General features: G+C 43.1%; 1 protein-coding gene across 1 annotated transcript; it reads right to left on the bottom strand.

The window, feature by feature from the left end:
* Positions 1–10,871: 10,871 nt before the first annotated feature.
* On the bottom strand, positions 10,872–16,049 carry LOC114685638 (mas-related G-protein coupled receptor member X3-like). The gene is made up of 2 exons (XM_028860271.1): positions 15,889–16,049; positions 10,872–11,001 (listed from the first exon to the last, which is right to left on the bottom strand). Exons 1-2 carry the CDS (start codon positions 16,047–16,049, stop codon positions 10,872–10,874), a joined length of 291 nt encoding a protein of 96 aa, XP_028716104.1.
* Positions 16,050–17,038: the final 989 nt, after the last annotated feature.

Here is a 17,038-nt window from a genome sequence, read left to right as displayed (position 1 = left end):
TATCAGGATGCCTGAGCACTGCTAGCTGCTCTGGGCCCTGGAAGTAGACTTAGGGAGGCTGGCTCAAAGTCTATTCTGCCAGGTATGAATGGTCCTGGGTGCAGTTGTGGAGGAAAAAGCAGAAAGAGAATAGATATCATAGGGTTGTGCACTTGCACATCCTCATCTAAACTGCATCTTAGAGGCAGTTTCTTCAAATATCTTTATTTTAGAGATGGAATAATGTAGACCCAGAGAGAAATGCCTTGCTGGAAACTAGAACCAAAATTATTAGCAATAAAATGAAATCTCATTGATAAACAGAATAAACACATGAAATAAATGCAAATAGTGATTCCAACTTTGATTAAGAATATACATGGTTACCTTTCAGATGTGAGATTGAGAGTTTTTGTATTGCCATAAGGATGCAAACTAAACATAAAATAAAAATTTAAATTATTCAAAATAGCTTGCATCTTCAATGATTTAAAGAAACAAGCAAAACCCAGAGTATGCAAATATATGCACACACGTACATGGAATTATATTTTCTTTCCCAGCTTCCCATATCTTATGCATTTTATTTAACTATGGTAGCCACTGCTGGTCTCCTTAATGTACAGTTAGGGCCCCATTCTGAACGTACAGCAGGATCGGCCTTCAGTGACTTCTTATGTGGCATAATACAACTGATTCTACAGAGTGTCCTGCAGTAGTGAAGTCTAGGCTGAGTGTTGAGCTGGAGGGGTCTCAGGAAGAAACTTCTGTCCTGCTGAGTTGGAGGACCCACCTGGAGAGATGACTTTGTAACTGACTCTTGTTGTATTGAGTCACAGATTTTGGTGTCTGTTGTCACAGCCTCACCTTGTCTATTCTTACTACTATAGTAACATACACACATTAGAAAGAGCCCTCAGCATCTCATGAAGTATAGTCAATAAAGCATGTGTCACACTCAGAAAATGTGTCGCTTTCAGAAATGGGTCCAGTAAATTCCCCTGGCAATGAATAGTCATTCTATGATTTAAAAAAATGGCTATTAGTTTGTAATGAGTAATTAGCAGGATGTTGGACTTGTGATCCTGGGAGAGATCTTGAAATTTCATTTTGAGATCACACAAAGCTCATACAGATACATATTTAAACCACTCACTACAAGAGAGTGGTCTAAACCAGTGGTTTGCAAGCTCATGGTGACCAGAGACACCAGGGGACCCTTTAAATCCGGCTCCCAACGTGCAGTTCTGGAGTTTGGGATATGGAGTGTCCAAGTTAGCTTTGGTTGTCAACTTGGCACAGCCTAGAGTCCTCTGAAATGACTTGACTCCACCTTGTCAGAGGTTTGCCAGGATTTCAGATGGCCCCAGGGGGCTCACAGCTCCCACTCTTGCAGCTGGTCCTGAGATCATCATCTCACGACCGCATTTCTCTAAGTAGCTCATTGTGGACTCTTTGCATTTTATCCAGGGTCTTGGCTGGTCTGGCAGAATGAGGAAACACTCATTCCCTAGAGTCTTAATTCCGTTTTGTTGTCTCCTTGGCAGGCCATCGTGGCTATATTTTTACCATTTACAGTTAAAGCTGGGATGAAATGAGAAGAGACTCACCTCACATCGTCCCACTCGGTAGCAACCATCCTTCATATGGTGATGAGTATCTGTTACTCCTATGCCTTTCCCTGATGGTCTGTTAGCACGGGAACAGGAGAATGGGGGCAACCAACTTGTTCAGGGCCGGGGAAACACTTGTACCCCAGTGTAAGCATCATGTGATACTTGTGGTCTAGATTTGCAGGTGTGGGAAGCCAAAATGTTCCTGGTGCTTCTGAGAGTGATGTTGAATGGGGCCAAGCCTGATTCTATCTTGTAGTTCTTGAGCAAGTATTTCACTCATCGAGGACTTTCCACTTGAGTCATCCTTGGCTTGAGGATGGACCCTCAGCTTGTATAGGTGACTTCATTGCTGCTATCAGTATTACATGGTGAGGCACATGATTTGATCAGTGGAGTCCACAATGTGCCTGGTGTTTTCTTCTTTAGTTCCTCAAAGGCTCTGTGGTCCAACATGATGCCATATGTAGTTTCGTGGAAGTGAATCATATTTGTCAAGCAGGGGTGGGACTAGGGTGAAGAGAGAGGTGCCTTGGATGTCAATGCTAAGAAAACTTAATATTTACACCCCACATATCTTGTTTGTCTCATCTTATTTTTGACCCTGACTTTGAACCCTTGGCCCACAGTGCTAGCGAAGGCATTCTGGGCAGGAGCAACAAGTACTTATATCAAGGGTCTGTCAATTTTAGCCAGGATGAACTGATGCTGTTTTCTGGACACAAGGTTCCGGTTATTACCCAGGGTTATTGGTATCTTTGAGGGATGGTGCCCATAACAGGGGACCTCAATGTTGGTCTTTAGTGTTTACAATTTGTATGTTGATTAGTTAGTTTTGCATTAATGCAATGAAATACCGGGGAGACTGATAACTTTATGAAGAACAATTAAACAGTTTTGGAGGTTCAAGTGTGTGATCAGATGATGCCATTTGTTTGGCATCTAGTAAAGTGTGTGTAGGAGCAAAATACTGACATACTGAACACACACACACACACACACACACACACACACACACACACAGAGCAATTTTTTCAAGGTCACACCTTTAAAGACCAATGCTCTCCTACTAGACCTCACCTCTCACAGTTCCCACACCTTCCAATTAAATATCCCTGAGACCAACCTCTTAGGATATGGACCTTTTGGGGGACATTAGGGATATTCAGACACAGTCCAGCAGTCCAGAAGTCAGACTAAGCTTGGTTGGGGTGAGACTGCTGTAAGTCTGTGCATAACTTTAATCTCTGCCATCACGGCTGTTTCTGTATGATCTCACTGTACCTGTTTTAGAGTTGTCACATAGACATGCTGGGAAACTTAACTTGGATTGGGTCCTAGTCATATTTCAAGCCTTCTTTAATTTGCAATGTGTGCCCCCTAGTGGACATCTATGTGTAATACATGCGAACAGAGACGATTTGTACTATCATCAGAGTTGGGCAAATATCTTAAACAATCTAATTAAATTATTTAATTTGTAATTTTTTTGTTTGACATATGCATATGTTCATATGTGTGTATGCACATGTGCGTGCGTGCACACCCACACACACGTGCACAGAGACCTAATCAACCCTGGATGTCTTACTTGATTGCTCTTCATGTTATTTTTTTGAGACTGGGTCTCTTACTAAATCCAGAGTTCTCTAATTTGTCTGAGCCACCTGGCCAGTGAGCTTTAGAAATCTGTTTATCAGCACCTCCCCAGTGCTGGAGTTACATATGTGTGCTGCTGAGCCAGGATTTTGTTTAGTGAGTGGGGCAAGCACTTTGCCAACTGAGCCATTTCCCTAGCCCATACTCTAATTTTGGAACATTTTTATTAAATCTGAAAGAAACCATGTATGATGGATAGCTTTAACTGTCAACTTGATACAACCCAGAATCACCTGGGAAGAGAGTCTCAATGATGGATTGTTCACATTGGATTGGCCTGTGGGCATGTCTGTTGGAGAGTGTCTTAATTAATTAATTGACCCAGCCCACTGTGGGCAGCACCATTTACAAAGTAGGGGGTCCTGAACTACGTGTGAGTGGAAAAATTTATCTGAGCACGAGGGGGAGGTGAGCAGGTGAGCGTGCAGGCAGGTGAGTGGGCCGGCAGAAAGTCATTCATTTCTCTCTGCTCTGGACTGTGGAGGTGATACACCTGTCACAGGCTCCTGTTGCTGTGACGTGTGCAGTGATGGTCTCTGACCTAGAGTTTTAAGTTGAATAGACCCTTTCTCTCCTAAGTTGTTTTTTGTCAGAATATTTTATGTTAGCAAGAAAAATGAAACCAGAACATCATGTGTCATTTTTTTTAACAAAAGCAGCCAAGAAGTTCATTTGGTGCTTACACAGACCATAAGAATACACCAGATTATAAGAAATGAAAGATAAATAGCTGGTTGGAAGGGAGGAAGTAATTTACATTTTCAATGAAAAAAAATCTTCATCGTTACAAATATGTCCTAAAATTCACAAAATAAGATCTAGCCAAATTTATTTTTTAGTAATTTTTCCCCTATGGATTAAAAGGGAAATCTAATGTCTAGATTGCTGGTCACAACTAATATAACCGCTTGAAAATGATATTTAGAAGCATAAATACAGTATAAAAGAGAAGATTTTTAAATCATAAGAATATTAAAAACTTTTGGAGATTTTATTTATTTTTATTTTATGTGTAAAAGTGTTTGAATGTGTGTTTGTGCACCGGGTGTGTATAATGCCTGTGGAGGCCAGAAAATGTCAGATCCCATGAGACCAAAGTTACAGAGGTTGTAAGCCAATACGTGGGTGTTGGAAACTAAACCAGGGTCCTCTGGAAGAGCAGCCAATGCTCTTAATTGCTGAGCCATCTCTGCAGCCCTGTATGATGACAATATTAACTAGAGTAAATGGAAAACATGCAACCAGACCAGTTGTTTGTTACATTGTTTCAAAACAGACCTGGTAATCAGATCAGTGAATACCCTGTCGTCAGAGAGCCTTCATCCAGTAACTGATGGAAGCAGATGCAGAGATCCACAACCATGCACCAGGCTGAGCTCCAGAAGTCCAGTCAAAGAGAGGGAAGAGGGATTATATGAACAAGGGGGGGGGCAGTCAAGATCATGATGAGAAAATCTACAGAGACAACTGAACCAAACTCATAGGAACAGCTGTGGAACCTTCCTGGGATCGGACTAGACCCTCTGCATACAGGAGACAGTTATATAGCTTGGTCTGTTTGAGGGGCCCTGGCAGTGTGATTAGGATCTATCTCTGGATCCCATTATCTATGGTCAGACACCTTGCTCTGCCTTAATGCAGTGGGGAGGGGCTTGGTCCTGCCTCAATCAAATATATCAGGCTTTTCTGTCCTACCATGGGAGGACTTACCCTTTTGGAGTAGGGAATGGGGAGTTGGTCTGGGGAGAAAGGCAGGGATGTGGGGGTGAGAGGAGGGATGAAGGGGGATCTGTGGATGGTATGTAAAATGAATAAATTTCTTTAAATAAAAAACCCAAACAAAACAAACAAACAAACAAAAAACCAGACTCAAACTGATAAAAGTAGGAAGGGTGTATGACAGACACGCCCCCCCCCAAATGCCAACAGTGACAATGAGGTCCCCTCTGCTACTCAGTGGCATGTCAGTAGTGACTGCTTAGCAGCCTCAGCTTTCTCAAGGACCTGTAGTACTCCATGAGTGGTGTCTGGTCGGAGCGGTGGAGCCCTCAGAATGCTTCTCACCTTCACAAGCGAGTTTGCGTATTTGAGTTCCTGGAGTCAGTTTAAAGTCTCCACAGTATTCAGGGTAACAGCTGTCCACATGTTCCTTTTCTTGTTGTACGTTACAATGCAAGGTGATCAGGTGACTGCTGTGTCGTCATTTTGGTACCAAGAGGTGACGCATAGAAATCCTTCCTTGTTTCTGGATGAGGCACACTCTTACAATCTTGTCCAACAATGTTAAAATTCGGCTCCTGCCACTCACCTTACTCTGAATACCACTGGAATTTCATTGGCCCAACATATATCATGGGAGAAGAAAAGATGGCCACCACTGTCATTTCAAGGTTCAGGATTCCTTCCTACAGTAATGCATTTTCTGTGTCACATGCCACATTACCCTTTATTTAACCTCCAATAAAGGAGAACAGGATGGCAGCCCCCATCTAGAAGTTGCTTATGGGTTTCCTGCATTATAGGAGGGTGTCTTTTGTGCTCTGGGTAGCACAATTGAAAAGCAAAGAGAACATGGCATTCATATCTTAAACCTTCTGCTTGATTCCAGTAGAAGCAAGTCATTATTATCTAAGATAATAATTTCCATAAATTTGGTTCAGAACACGAAGTTCTCCAATAAGCTTTTGTTCCATAGCTATCTTAATGTAGGTGTGTTTTCCATCATTGTTATCCAGTATCTCCTCTTTATGGTGCTGAAAAAACTCTGGATTGTGAAGAATAACCACATTGCAGCCTTCAAAAATCATAGTGAACACTGTGGAGCTGTTTGGCCTCTCTTGGTCTTCTTTGTGACTGTCACAGCTCTTGGCACTGAGAAATTAATGACACTGTATCCAGATGACAACCAACTGAGAATGCTGTAAATCTTTCTTCTCAGTCTCGTTTGAGATCTTTGTCCCTGGGAGACATGGTTGGAACAAATGGCCCTACCTCTGTGAAATGACTGTGTTGATGAGAATCAACAACGAGGAATGAGTGTCATAGAGAGAACCTGACAGAGACTCAAACAATGAGAAGAGGCATCCTGCGTGTGGCTGTGGTCCTCATCCAACCATGGAACAACTATTGTTATTTTCACATATCATCTGCTAAGATGAGAACCTCAGATTATCTGGAAATGGGAGCTAGCAGTGTGAGAGGTAATAAAATTAACACTGAGTTTTCATGTTCAGTTGTTGGGCATATGGACACAGGTTGCATAGTTTGGGATACCACAAATGAGTGGGAGTGGTTCCTTTATGCATCCCTGTCAACTAGAGGACCCAATGTCTAACCAGTGTTGTGGACCCTGACATCTAACAGCATGGCTTCTACTCACCTTCCCACCCTTTTGTATTATTTCTGCCTTTCTCCTACTTCATGGTACCATCCTCCAAAACCCTAACTATGGTAGATGTGGTAATGGATCCCAGAACCTCATCACACTTAGGCTGGCTAGTGCTTGAGAACTTGTCTGGAGAAAACTCTCCATAGACTCCATTTATGAACTGTTGCTAGTATGAGAGGAAACCTCTGCACTGTTGAGTGTTCCTGTGGAGACTAGAATATGCTCCCTAAAGATGATTGAGTTAGAAAGTAAGAAAAACCACATATAAGAAAGCTTCTGTCCACTTGCATTAACTACACCATGGGACGCACACCCTCATTAACCCTAATGACTTTCAAAAGTCCCCACATCCAGATGCCATCATAGTGAAGGCAGGGCTTTAGCCTATGAATGGGGGTGTGGGGAGGACATGCTTTCAGTCCATTGACCTACCTAAAGGTGCAAATATTGTCATTCAGAAAATTCCTATTTCCCCTTTCACATGTTCTTCTCATGTCAGTGTTTGTGTGTCATGTGGGATAAGGATCAAGATCCTTCTTTTCAACATCAGGATTATGCTCTTTCATCTTTTTTTCCTGTTTTTATAAACATTGTTCTTAGTTGAATTACTTTGATACCTTGTCACCAATCAAAGCAGTGTATAGGCTTCTTCTAGGCTATGTCTTGTTCCATAGGTCTATTCTTATAACTGATTCTGCAGTTTGAACTTATTCTTAAACTAAGTTTCCTTTCCCCGATAAGTTTCCATGTAATTTTTAGACTCCCTATAATTTCTACAAAAACATGTTGGGCTGGGTGGTGGTGGTACACTCCTTTAATCCCAGCACTTGGGAGGCAGAGGCAGGTGGATCTCTGTGAGTTTGAGACCAGCCTGGTCTACAGAGTGAGTTCCAGGACAGCCAGGGCTGCACAGAGAAACCTTGCCTAAAACAAAACAAAACAAAACAAAACAAAACAAAACAAAACAAAACAAAACAAAACAAAACAAAACAAAACAAAACAAAATATGAATCGGGGTTTGGTTTTCTTATTTCATTGAGTCTTTAGATATAGTTGGGGACCATAGACTCTCTAGAGATAATGAGTCTCTGAATCCCACATGTATGTCTCCCCAGCTTTGGAGCTTTTCTTTATTTCATTAATGCATTACAGATATTAGCCATACTTTGCTAAATCATGATTTCAGGATTTTGAAACAGTTGTGCATTGTACCAAGATTTTTTTAGTGCTATGCAATTGTCGGTTCATAGGAAGCTGCCAGACATTTAAAAATGATCCATGCATTCATCATCCAGTTGTTTACCACAATGACATTTTACACACATGCAGTACAACATGCAAAACAGGAATTGGAATTGACAGTGTTCTTCAGTGTTTCCCAGTTTTACAAATCTCTATGCAGTTGGAACTCATGCATAGATTTGTGTGGCCCCCACCTAAGCAAATATAGTTCCAGCTCGTCACTGCGGACCCTTCACAAATCTCCTTTTCTTGCAGAGGTGATCTGTGGCAGTGAACCGTAACAGATGGTGCTTGGTTGCAATTAATCATCTTTGAATTATATTCTCAGAGTGTAGAGCTGAGTTGACCTTTTTCTCTCTTCTTTTTAAAATATACCCCATTGCCATTTTCTCCATAGCTTTTTTGCTTTTGTTTCTCTGCACAATCATTGTGGATTCTCTGGCTACCTTAAGGCTTTCTCTCTGATTTTTCAGTATAGAATATGCAGAGGAGTGACTCTTATGTTCCCCAAATGTACACGTGGACCCCTTAATCCTCAAGGGGAATGTTTTTGGAAATAAGGCTTTTAGGTCGCTCTTCAGGCTGAATGGTGTCCTAAGGGTAGGATTGGTGTCATCACAGGAGAATATGAGGGAGCTAGTTCTTTTTCTGACTTGTGTACAAAGAAAGACCTTTCTGTCTACAAGCTGGCACATTGACAGTGGACATCCTGGCCCCCAGAAGTATGAGAAGGAAATTTCTCTTGTCAAAGCTGCTCAATCTGTGATATTTTGTTTGGCAGACTTGCTGACTAAGACTGGAAGAAATCATAGATGTTTTAAAATACATTTATTCTAATTTGAGTGTTGGGAGGTTTGGATGTTCATAGATGTTTTCTTTGACACTTCTATTTTTGGAACATCCTCAAGCATTATTTATTTTAATTATTCTCCTTCACTTCCTATGGGACTCCAGCTACACCTAGATTATATCTCTCACCTCTTAGGTGACCTGTCTTTTTTCCCCCTTACTCTTCAGTCTCTGAATGGTATTTTTGGGTAAATTCTATTGATCTGTTTTAAAATGGACTGCTTCATTCTTGCAGTGTGTCAAATCTACTGATGAGCCTGTTACAGGAATTCTTTACTTTTAATGTCTCTGTTTTGTTTCTAGCATTTTCATTTGCCTTTTCCTTTTATTTGTGTTGTGTGTGTGTGTGTGTGTGTGTGTGTTGAATATGTGTGTATACATGTGGAGGCCAACCTTGGGTTTAAGACATTATACACAGGGGATATCTCACCAGGCCCTACTCCTAGATGAGAAGTACATAATCAACGGCTGCTGAGAGAGGGAGAGTCAGTCTTCTCGGGGATGAGCTCCCAAAGTGATCAGCCCGAAATACCACTAAATGATCTCAGCAGGTTATTTTTTAAATCTTATGTGTGTGAATGTTTTTGCTTGGATGTATGTCTGTGCACCTCCCAGGTACAGTGCCCCAAGAGGCCAGACGAGGGCATCAGATCCCCTGGGACTGAAGTTAAAGATGGTTGTGAGCTGCCATATGGGTGCTAGGAATTGAGCCCTGGTCCTCTGCAGCCAGTGCTCTTATCCTCTGAGCTGTCTCTCCAGCCCTCAGAAAAGTAGACTTTTATTTTAAGACTGGGAGATCAGAGTTATGCTGATCAAGATCTTTGAAGGGAGAAAAAGGAGAGAGTGTCTGCTCAGGACATCTTAATGGGTGACATTTGCAAATTCATTAAGTGACAGGTATCATCAAGGACTCCCTAGAAACTGCATCTTAAGCTGGGCGTGGTGGCACATGCCTTTAATTCCAGCACTTGGGAGGCAGAGGTAGGTGGATCTCTGTGAGTTCGAGGCCAGCCTGGTCTACAAAGCGAGTTCCAGGAAAGGTGCAAAGCTACACAGAGAAACCCTGTCTTGAAAAAAAAAAACAAAAAAACCAAAACCAAAACCAAAACCAAAACCAAAACAAAACAACAACAAAAAAAGGAAATTGCATCTTAAAAAAAAGAAAACTATTCCAGGGTAGGCAAGCTGTACATCTGCAGAACCTCATTACTGCTAGGTTTGTAGGGGCTACCAGATCACAGGGCTTGAGAAAAAAAATTGTTTGTTTTGCTGTTTTTTAAAAGTATTTATGTATTTATTGCATGTTCTGTCTGCATGTATGCCTGTGCATGCCTGGTGCGTGCCTGTGTAGAAGAACATTTCAGATCCTCTGGGACTGGAGTTATGATAGTTTTCAACCCAATTTCTGTTTATTGGCCTTGGTCTGCTCACCATATCTTCCACTGTTGTTTGTGTTTCTGGGGTTCATCATTCCCAGTGACCCACAGTTCATTCTTACTGTGATAAGCTGGGTCTTCTTTCTACCATTCCTCCATCATTTAGTCACATGTTTATCAGTTTTATTGATGCTTAAAATTGTTTAGCTTGATTGGTTTTCTGTGTATCTGTTCTTAGTCCATTGACTTGTGAAGTCGTCTGAATAATTTCTTTTATTTCTTTCCTTTCGGGTAGAATAGCTTTAAAATGGTCTCAGTTTTCTTGCTACTTACTGTTAACATTGTTTCATTGCTTACCCGCTTAACGAAGCTTCACCATGTAGCTCAGGCTGGGCTTGAACTCATGTTCTCCAGCCTCTGCCTTCTAAGTGCTAGGATACACAGCTGTACCTGCCTTACATTACTGCATTTACATCCTTTTGTGCTTCTTAATGATTTAAAGCTGTAGCTTTCCCTGAAAGGTTGTGAATATACCCTCTGCTATGGTTCTGGGTTCTCTCTTCCTTCCTAATCCACAACCCTTCTGCTTTCATACACACAGCACTGAATATTATTCATTTGTAAAGAAGAACGAAATCGTGACATTTTCAGGAAAAGAGATGGAGCTGAAAGTCATTAGTTAAGCAAAATAAGCCAGACACAGAGAGACAAATATCACAGCATTGACTGTTAAGGACATATCCAATGGGGAAGGGTAGGGGCTCTTCACTGCTCCAATCTGCTTCTTGATGTTTCCTTGGTTCCCCAGTGATAACTCTCTCCACATTCATCCACCCCAGGAGTGTCCTGTTGAGCCCTCTGGGGAACTGCCTGGAAGGTCTGCCTGTTGCCACTCCTAAAGGAAGCAACAAGGAAGTGAATTCTGGGCTTCGTGCAGCTGTTAACTGAACAGAATGTGATTGGATGGAGCTGCTGGAAAGACACTGAAGCTAGTACAGTGCTAACCAGCAAATGTCAAAAGCAAGCCACAGATGAGGGAGACCAGCATTGCAGGGAATGGAATCCACTGGGAGCCACAGAGGATCCTGACCAGCAGGCTAGGCTGGTCTGTTGCCAAAACCTTCCTGCAATAAGCACTCCACCACCATTGAGAGAGGAAGAGAGATGTTACGGTGGCTGGAAGCCAGAACAGCTCCTGAAAGGCTTTGATGCTAGGTTCATTTTACACCCTAAAACCACAATATGGGCTGGGCAAGCAATCGAGATTTTATCGCAGCATGAGTGGTGGTCAGCAGGTTGTTACGGACAACAACCCATTGTTTCGGCTATTTCTCCAGGTCGTTCTGTTCCAGAGAGCAAGAGAAGTCATGCTTGGCAAGTAGGCAGTACAAGTAGTGCATTAAGTAAAGAGCTAAATGAATCAATAAATCAATATTTAATAATTGGTCTACTTAGTTTACTTCACTCCCTCCTCTCCACCACCACCACCACCACCATCTTCTTCTCCCCCCACCCCTTTTTTTGTTTTTTTGAGGGTTTCACTGTGTAGCCCTGGCTGTCCTGGAACTCACTCTGTAGACCAGGTTGGCCTCAAACTCACAGAGATCTGCTTGCCTCTGTCCCTCGGTCCCCCTAGCGATGGGACTAAAGGCATGCACCACCACCACCCGGCTGCTCGTCACCTTCCTAATACCTTATGAAACTGTCTTGAAATGTGTTGATGCTCCTGGTGTATCATCTGCATTGTGCTCCACTGACTCTTTGTTTGTACTTTTAGTTTTAATCCTTTTAATAACTTCCTGGCATTTTCCTCATACTATTGTTGACGGATCAGAATAAAACCAGCATTTCTCATTTAAAACCATGGATGTGTCAGCCTTTCCTGCAGTAATCAAGTCTAACCCTCTAGGATTTCAGAGGACCATTGCTGTCAAGGAATCTATTTCACCCTGAAAGTTGGCTACGTTTTCCCAAACAATAGTTAAGTTTTCCTTGGTCTGAGTAGAGAGTCAACTATGTCGAACTTGGTGGATGCCTATTGAAGGGGCATGAGCTACGGACCCTGTCAGGGCCATTCCTAGAAGGACTGGTAAAAATGCAGGCATTCTCTCTTTCTCTCTCTTTTTCTTGATTCCAAGGGATGTAAGTATTGCTGGACCTCACTTTCTGGGAGCACATCTAAGTCCAGGGACAGGAATGCAATTCTGCAACTCTGTCCTGGATAGCACATGCAAATAAATACCCTTGGGGGATAGATGCGTGTACTGTTAGGAGCTATGGTTGTTTTAGCAGTAACTACTGCAAGTCTGGGATAGCCCTTTTCATCTCCCACACCTGATCAGGTGGTCCAGTAAAATATGCCCCTTTTGTGTTGTTAGTCAGGCTTTTCGTTAGTTATTCCTACTCCAATATAAGTAAACTGCTTGCATGTAAACGTACCCAGAAATCCTGATCTGGGTAATGGAGCTCAGGGCTGGCATTTACTAAAGCCAGCATTTTAAGGCATGTCTTTTCCAGATGAAGGGCTTTTAAAAATGGTCAGTTCCCATAGGATTCCTCTCTGGTCTCCCCCACCCCACCTACCCAAAGCCCATTACAGCCTTAACTCCTTGCCTCTCTTAGAGCTCCCTTGCCGGCCCCATTCATGGCAAAGTCCACACATGACTAGTATTTAAGACCAATAGGTTACCATACAATCCATAATCATTCTTTTGTCCTCTGACCACTTGTCTATAGGCTGTCTCCATTCTGAGGTAGTTTTGAGCTGTTCAATTCAGAGGCTGGTCTGAGTCAGCTGTCATAGTCCATTCCTGGCATAGGTTCACAGCAGCCTTAGTGTGGGCATGGTGCATCTATCTACTGCTTGGGACCTGCAACTGTAAGAGCTGAGGGAGTGAACAGTTTCTGTGCAGTGTCAGCCACATCTTTCAATCTCACTGCAGGTAGATGTGTCCACACTCTGGAAGGTCCTTTGAGTCCTCGGGAAGCAGGAGGGCTGGGTAGTCAAACATGGAGAGTAACCATATTTGAAGGGCAGCAATACACACTAGACAGTACAAGTGGCAGAATTTCTGCCAAGGGAAGTCTGTTTCTTGGCCATGTTTGGTCAGTGCTGTTTTAAAGTCCTATTCATTCTCTCAAACTGGGGGAGGTAACATGTATGAAAGTTCCAAGTAAATTGTGTGTGTAAGGAAAAGCTTCTACCCAGTTTGGAAAAGCACACATCACAACCAGCACACATTGGTACCCTCTGCTGGGTTGATGTTAGTAAAGTCCACTTCCAGATGTTCAAATGCATAAGACCCCTGTTTTTGTGTCAGCATGGAGCCTTGGGCCCCTGCTTGAGATTGTTCCAAGCACATTGCAGTTAGGCTTTGTTCATATGGGTCCATATTGGCAACCTCAGGATCACCATACATCTTTGCAACAATTCTTGTAGGGCAGTTTTTCCAGAAGTGTTGTTCCATGAGCTTTGTAGGACTAGGCTGGGAGCTGTCATCTCAGGAATTTTCCTACCTGTGGTAACCAGCCAGCCTTCCTGATTTTCAGTGACCTCTTCATCAGTTATTAAGATATACTTTGGGGGGGGGGCAATGGGAGAGGACTGCTGGGCTGTGTCTTCATGGACCTTGGCTCTTTGTGTGAGCCTGGCAGTGTGCCACTACCACAGCCAGGCTGCCCAGACAGCTTCTAGGAGCTTTAGGATTTGGTCTTTGTTTTTAATTTCTTTGTCCCCTGAGGTAAGCCATTTTCTTTCTTGATAAATTGTTGCTTTGAGTCTCTTGAAGAAAGAGACTACTTTCCCCGTTGTAGGCTTTGGCTCCCATCTATAAATGGTTCCATATCTGGATTAGGGACTGGCTTGCCCTTTAAGTCCTGCTGAGAGGAGAAAATCTCTTTTTAAAGTTCTCTGCTATTATGGAGGGGCTCTCATTCTTCTTTAGGTAAGTATGTGGCTGCTATCTTTATGGGTGAAGGGAGGGCCTGGCATTTCCCTCAGTGGAATTCTGTTGGAATAGGCTCCTCATTGGAGCACAGCAAACCAGTGTCTAGCAGAGTTGGCTGGCCCAATGAGGTCAATGAGCATGGTGTCAGGGTGGTATGGTTGGAGGGGCAGGATCAGGTGGTCTTGCTACTTCCTCAGAGCTGTGTAGCACTGGCAATTGGAGATGGTATGGAGGAGGCATAATGGGAAAATTTCACCCTCTGGAGAAGCTAATGGGCATGCTTCCTTGGTATCTTCAGGCTTAACAGTCTTTGCAGCTCATGTGACTTGGGGCTGAGAAGGTTCTGGTAGTGAAGCCATCTCAGAGGGTCTTGGGCCAACAGACACCATGAATGAACACATGGGAACTGGTCTGGGTGGCCAGGTGGTCCTATATAGACCTCTTAGACCCTGTTAATCAGAGTTAAATCTAGAGTGACATCAAAGGAAGTCTGGCCAATTTCACAGAGAGTCTTTAATTTGGAGGGCTTAATCTATATTCTGTAGTCAGTGCTAAGTCCTTTTAAAGTTGTCAAGCATGGTGTGTAGGACAGTGCAAGTCTCACACTGGGACTGTGCAGACCCATGACAAGAAGAGTTCCCTAACCAGGAGCTGGGGGAGTTTGTATGTGCCTAGCCCCATGCAGTGTATAGGGTGCAGGGGGCAAAAACCAGCTTCTCTCTCAAGCAAGTGCCTGCCTGTCCAGCCACCTCGCAGTGACTTAAGAGGTCCTACCTTAGAGCCACATGTACATCCCTGTGCTTGATCATCTCCTGGTACTAGGAGAGGAGTGCTGGTTCAGGTGAAAGGACTGCAGGGAGCCATAGGTTGGGGCCAACCAGATTCTGTAGCTACAGAGCTGAAGGAACATTACAAGCAGTCACACACTCATTCACCATTCATTCAGAAATTATACATTCCCATCTAAAATTCCCAGACTGTCTGTGTCTCCAGAGACAAATCTACTTTTTCCTTGGAGACCAGTGCCATTTCAGTATCCCATCAAGGCATCAGACTTGATCTCCTGTGGGGTGGTAAAGTCTGTCCCTGCTCTTCCTGCTTATCCTTCATGGGTCCTTACCTGGACTGAATGTCCAGCCTAATCTCATTTTCTTCTACTCTGAGACTCTGATCCTGGGTTTTATAGTCCCCCTGGCCACTGGAAGGGACTCCAGAACCGCATCAGGGGCCCATGCTTCCAAATTTCAGAGACCTTCAGTGGGTTGAGAGGCCCTGGAGTGGTAGCCTATCTGGACTAACTGGAAATCTGGTGAAGGAGATCTTGTTTGGAGGCATTCAGAAATGTGGGAATCTTTCTCTTATGAATATTCCAACACCAATGAGAGGGGAAGAGAAGGGATGTCATGGTGGACTGAAGCCAGGACAGCTCCTGAAAGGCTTCGACGCCATGTCCAGTCTGTATTCTCATTTTATACTCTAAAACCACAAGGTGGGTGGGCAAGCAAGCAAGATTTTATAGAGGCATGTGTGGCAGTCAGCAGGTTGTTAAGGGGTGATGACCCATTGTTTTAGATATTTCTTCAAGTCATTCTGTTCTAGGTAGCAAATGAAGTCATGATTGTTAAATGCACAGTAAAGCAGTGTTTTAAGTAAATTATCAAAATAAATCAACAAGTCAGTATCTAATAATCAGTCTTTTCTATCTTATTCTATTTTAGTCCTCAAGAGAATCACAAATAAAACAAACAACCACACAGTTATGATTTTTAGAAAATGAATTTTTAGAAAAATGCCAATCATTTTCAAAATTCCTGGCTAGAATATAACAGTTGCATCATTCCAGGAGGGTCAGTAACATTGACAGGGCCCAGAGCAGGGCACACAAGACAGCTGATGTGCACCCCAGGCAGTAGCAATGATAGCAGATGGGCCACAGGACAAGTAGGCAATGTTTAGTGTTAATGGCACTGACATGATGTAGGAACAACTGCCCCATTCTTGAAGATATGGTTTGGGGGTCACAGAAAGCTGATGACACCTGGCAGGAAACCAATGATGTGGCACCAGAGGAAGAAGGAGGCTACAGACAGGTTTAGGATATAGACCAGGGTGGTCTTCTGTCCATGCAGAAGACAAAGAGCCAGAGAATAACCTCAGTTCCTGCCAGGCCAATCAGGGCAGTGATGAGGATCAGCATGCCTGGGACCTGGTCTTTATATCAAAGAAAAAAGGCCAGGTAATGTTCATTCATTGATGTGACTTCCGTTCTTCTCTTTAGTGGTTGGATCTGTACTCAGCAATCCTCTACTTATTTCCCCCAGATCCTAAATAAGACCTGAGCATTTGCTGTAGAATGCCTGACTTTCAGTATTACCCTTCATGATGGACACAACTGTCTTCATTTTTAAGAAGAGGGAGAGGGGACTGTAGAGACTATGTAGCCCATCAAGACTGAGAATTCTAGGAAAGTTTGTGAAAACCAAGTACCCATCCCAACAGCCTGAGCTTCCTGTTCTAAACTTCAGGTCCTCTGAATGACACAAACACACTAAGATTCAAACACCTATACTTGATGGGACAGACTATGGACTCACAGACACTGGTATCAAGGTAGATATGGAGGTGATCATGGCATTGCCTTGGCTAAGAGGGGTCTATCCAACAAGAAAGAAGACCTTACTCTAAGGCTGTGTGGAGACTCTGACCTCTTGCCAGGAGAAAGGAGAGAGGGGCTGGCCTAGAAATGATTCAACACACCAGGAAGAGAAGACAGAAAACTTCATATTGGCAGCGCTTAGCTTGATGTGGGGCCCAGGTGGTCTCAGTCTTTGTTCAGTGAATAAATTCATGAGTGAGGAACAGCACAGTGTTAGATAATTTAGGTTAAAGGGAAAATGAAGATGGAATAAAAGACATTATTAGTACACACAGTGAGAGGGAGAGAATAAATTCATCAGTTTTCTTTGTGTGAGGCAGCTCTGCAGG

The sequence above is a fragment of the Peromyscus leucopus genome, chromosome 1, assembly GCF_004664715.2.
Source record: "Peromyscus leucopus breed LL Stock chromosome 1, UCI_PerLeu_2.1, whole genome shotgun sequence".
In the NCBI taxonomy this organism is placed as follows: domain Eukaryota; kingdom Metazoa; phylum Chordata; class Mammalia; order Rodentia; family Cricetidae; genus Peromyscus; species Peromyscus leucopus.
The sequence above is the reverse complement of the archived record's forward strand: the minus strand, read 5'-3'. Positions and strand labels throughout refer to the sequence as shown.

What these genes read in the sequence shown, in the direction of transcription:
- LOC114685638 (XM_028860271.1), bottom strand. Translation starts at nt 16,049, where the DNA reads ATGGGGCAGTTGTTCCTACATCATGTCAGTGCCATTAACACTAAACAT. An exon ending in TTACTGACCCTCCTGGAATG is followed by an intron (nt 11,002 to 15,888) that starts ATGCAACTGTTA and finishes TGCTTCCTTTAG; the next exon opens with GAGTGGCAACAGGCAGACCT.